General features: G+C 57.9%; 1 protein-coding gene across 1 annotated transcript; it reads right to left on the reverse strand.

Annotated features, from left to right (window-relative positions):
• Positions 1-1,100: 1,100 nt before the first annotated feature.
• LOC103083259 (polyadenylate-binding protein 1-like 2) lies at positions 1,101-1,807 on the reverse strand. The gene is given in 2 exon segments (XM_082931381.1): positions 1,101-1,372; positions 1,375-1,807. Coding segments are annotated over 2 exon segments (585 nt in total). The 5' UTR covers positions 1,688-1,807.
• Between the last annotated feature and the right edge of the window lie 1,973 nt (positions 1,808-3,780).

The following is a 3,780-nucleotide window of genomic DNA, read 5'->3' on the forward strand; positions in this document are numbered from 1 at the left end:
ACACACACACACACACACACACACACACACACACACACACACACACACACACATCAATTACAGTGGCCAGGAGACTATGCAGGGGAAATGAGCATACTCTTTACTAGCTGAGCTGGCTGGCATGAATGAAAATTGGTACAATGCTTATGAAGGGGCCATTTGGCAACACACAGGAAAAGTCTTTTAAATGTCCATATGTGGATCCTGCAAGTCCACAATTAAGATCATCAGGTATGCTAGCGAAGATTTGGCTTGACAAGGGAGAATTCACTCATTGGAGTATACACAATGCTGGGTTTAAACACAGGGAAAGAACTAGGCACCACCTGAATGTCCAACAATGCAGGAATGACTACAGAAATGTTAGGGTCCATCGATACACTCTTCAGGCACTGAAGATGACGGTCCTGAAGCCTGTTGAATAACATGGAAAGAAGTTCAATGGGTTGATTTTTGTTTGGTTTTAGTTTTTGAAAAAGCAGATTAAGAAACACCACATACATGAACCATTCTATAACAGTGTGTTAAAAGGGAAGGTGGGGTGGAGGTGAGGAAGGGAGGGAGAGAGGAGAGGAGAGAACCTGGAAAACAGCACACGGAAATGGGAAAAGTGGTTGTCTCCGGGTAGTAGGGTCATGGGGAGCAATTACTCTCTTGGGTTTCCCTCATCTGATTTCCTTCTCCTTCCTGATGTTTCTACCATGAAATTGTATCACCTGTGCAATAAACAAAGAGAGAAAGTGCTTTTTAAACCAAACCACAAGGAGAAGACAGTCTTTAACCTGTCAAGTGGCACAGATTAGCAAGATTATTCACAGCACCCAAGGTGGGTGTTGGGGGAAGGGAGGGGAGAGGAGGGGTAGGGACGAGAGGGGAGTGGAGAGAAAGAGACACAGAGTGAGAGGGACTGAGACAGGTGGAGGGAGGGAGAGATGGAGGGAAGGAAGACGGGGGTGGGGGTGGAGTGCGGTTGTGAGAGAGACAGACCTGCACTCCCAATACAATACACTGCTGGTGGGTTAGGGGGGCAAAGGGTGGGGTTGTAAACCGGGTGGGAGCCAAGGTTTGGCTCTGCTGGCTGGCTCGCTCCTGGGATGTCTTCATCGCAAGGTGGCCTCCTCGTCGGTGTCTTCCTCGAAATCCTTGACGTCAGCACTGGTGGACTGTCTGGCCCAGGCTCCCCTTTCGGCCTCTCGTTCCTTATGCGACTTGAATCTCCCAACGAAAATTTTGCGGTAGTTCAGGAACATGCCATTCATCGCATCAATGGCCCGCTCGGCGGACTCCTGCTTCTGGAAGTGCACGAACCCGTAGCCCTTGGGCCCCTTTTCGTCGCAGGCCACTTTGCAGGAGAGGATGTTGCCGAATGCCGCGCCTTGTTGTCGATGGTTTTGCCCAGGTTCTTGATGAAGACGTTGCCCACCCCGCTCTTGCGGAGCGAGGGGTCCCGCTGGGACCACATGATGCGAACTGGCCTGCCCTTGATGACATCAAAGTTCAGGGTCTCCAGGGCCCGCTTGGCGTCTACCGGTTGCTGGTAGTTGACATACGCATAGCCCAACGAGCGGCGGGTGATCTTGTCCCTGCAAATGCGGATGGAGAGGATGGGCCCGGCCGGGCTGAACTTCTCGTACAGCATTGCCTCCGTCACCTCAGGGTGCAGGTCGCCCACGTACAGCGAAGCCATAGGAAAGTCCGGATTCCCCCCCGACCCCCCGCCCGTCTCCGCATCAGCATCCGCGGCGGACACCGCCGCCGCCGCTACCGCCGCCGCCACCTCTGCATCTGCATCTGCATCCGCATCCGCATTCGCATCCGCATCCGCCTCCGCCTCCGCCTCCCCCAAGGGGGGCGTCGCAGCCTCTGCCGCGGCGGCGGCTTCGGCTACACTGGCCTCCGCCACGGCCACTGCCGCTGCCGCCAGGGAGGCCTCCGCCTCCTCCCCCGCTAGGGCTGCCGCCGCCTCCCCCAGGGTGGCCTCCGCCACTGCCTCCTCTACTGAGGCCTCGGCCTCCAACTCAGCCTCCACCTCTGCTTCCGCCTCCGCCACGGAGGCCTCCGCCACCGCTTCTGCCACGGTCGCCGCCGCAGCCTCCGCCGCCGCCGCCGCCGCAGCCGCCGCCGCCGCCGCCACTGTCGCCGCTGTCGCCACGGTCGCCGGTGCCCCCGGGCCGCTGCCGCGACCTCCCTTCCCGCGAGCTGGGGGGCGGAGAGGCGGGAGAGGGCAGGAGGGCGGGTGGGCGCCGGAACCCGGGCCGGGGGCGCGAGCGCGAGCTGGGGCGGGGGACCCCGGGCCAGCCGATCTGGCGAGTCCCAGTCACCTGGTATGGCGAGCGCTGCCAGGAGCGCACCGGTGCGAGTCGCAGCAGCCTGCAGCCCACTGCTGCTGCCGCCGCCGCTTGGTCGTGGGCTAGCGTGCGGGGCGCGGGCGGGCGGCGTGTGGTGGGGGGCGGGGGGTGTTGGCGTCTGTGGTCCGGGCAGCTGGGAAGGCTTCTGTCTCTTTGGTTCCCCCTGTGGCTGCTGCGGGGCTGCGGGGCCGCGGACGGTGGGAGGGGGCGGGAGCGGGAGGCTTGAGGTTGGGGGACGGGAGTGTGAGTCCTCAGCCTGCCGGATCGGCTGGATGTGTTTGAAGAGGAAGCCAGGGAAAGGGCTCCATGTGGACCGAGGGAATCTGGGTTAGATTTAGGGAGTTGTGTTTTATCCTTCCTCTCCCCATAGAACATTTAAATGATTAAATCAAGCACCTTGCAAGAGAAGGTGGGTGGCGTTGAGAATACACTTGCCCGGCCTAAACAAACCCAAGAAAAATGGTTTTCTCACGTTCAGGGGTTCTCCCCACCTCAAGGCACACACGCTCTCCAACATCACCGCCACCAAGGCGGCAACTCTTACTCTGAGCTGGAGCTGGGGCAAGTGGGGCAAGCTCCCACTGCAGCCTGCTGACCCATTTTCTCAGAGATTCCTCCCCCTTTCCGGGCTCTTTCCCCCCCCGGCAACACTTGCAGAAGAGGAAATAAAGAACACAAGAACACGTATTCATTCATCCATAATGCCATGCCACAAATATTTATGGAGCCATTGCCGGTCCCTAGGGATATACAGGGGTCCGGGAGGCAAGAGGAAATAGACCGGTCAACTCCCAAGAGTGGACAGTCTGGGCTAGAAACCCTGTCCCTGCTCCAGACTATGGGAGAACTAGGGACCTGGGGTTCTTCAGCCCCCACCCCACCCCCAACTCCTCCCACCCATCCAAGTCTCAATTCATGCAGCCTGGAAGCGGGGGAATCAAGAGCACCCTGTCCTTAGTGCTGTCCTCCATGATAGGTGAGGTAAGCCAAATCAAGAGCTGGGGACAGGGCCTGGTCCAGAGCCAGGCACTAGTTTGCTCTTGTCTCTGCCCTCAAGGTGCTGAGGTTCCCAACGTGAACCAAGAAAGGCACATCCATGTTCAAAACAAAAGCAAAACCTGAAATCTCTCTAGAATGAGGTGTCTCATTCCAGTTCACCAGCTAGTATTTACGGAAGCCTTATCCAGTACCTGGCACTGGGGGCTCAGAGACAGGCAATGTGGTAAGTGAGCAGTGAACGTTGATGTGTTGGAGGTGTGGGGCAAGGTGAGGAAAGGTGAGCAGATTGTATTGTGGGAGCATGGAGGCCACACAAGACCAAAAGCTGAGGGGATAGGCAAGCGAGCAACCATTAGAGTAGAGGGCAACAGAGGCTAGAGTCCCACTTCTTCCAGAAAGGAGGACCCAGCCACTAAACATTCCTGGTAGGAAT

This window comes from Lipotes vexillifer, unplaced genomic scaffold (assembly GCF_000442215.2).
Source record: "Lipotes vexillifer unplaced genomic scaffold, Lipotes_vexillifer_v1.1 scaffold9016, whole genome shotgun sequence".
NCBI lineage: Eukaryota > Metazoa > Chordata > Mammalia > Artiodactyla > Lipotidae > Lipotes > Lipotes vexillifer.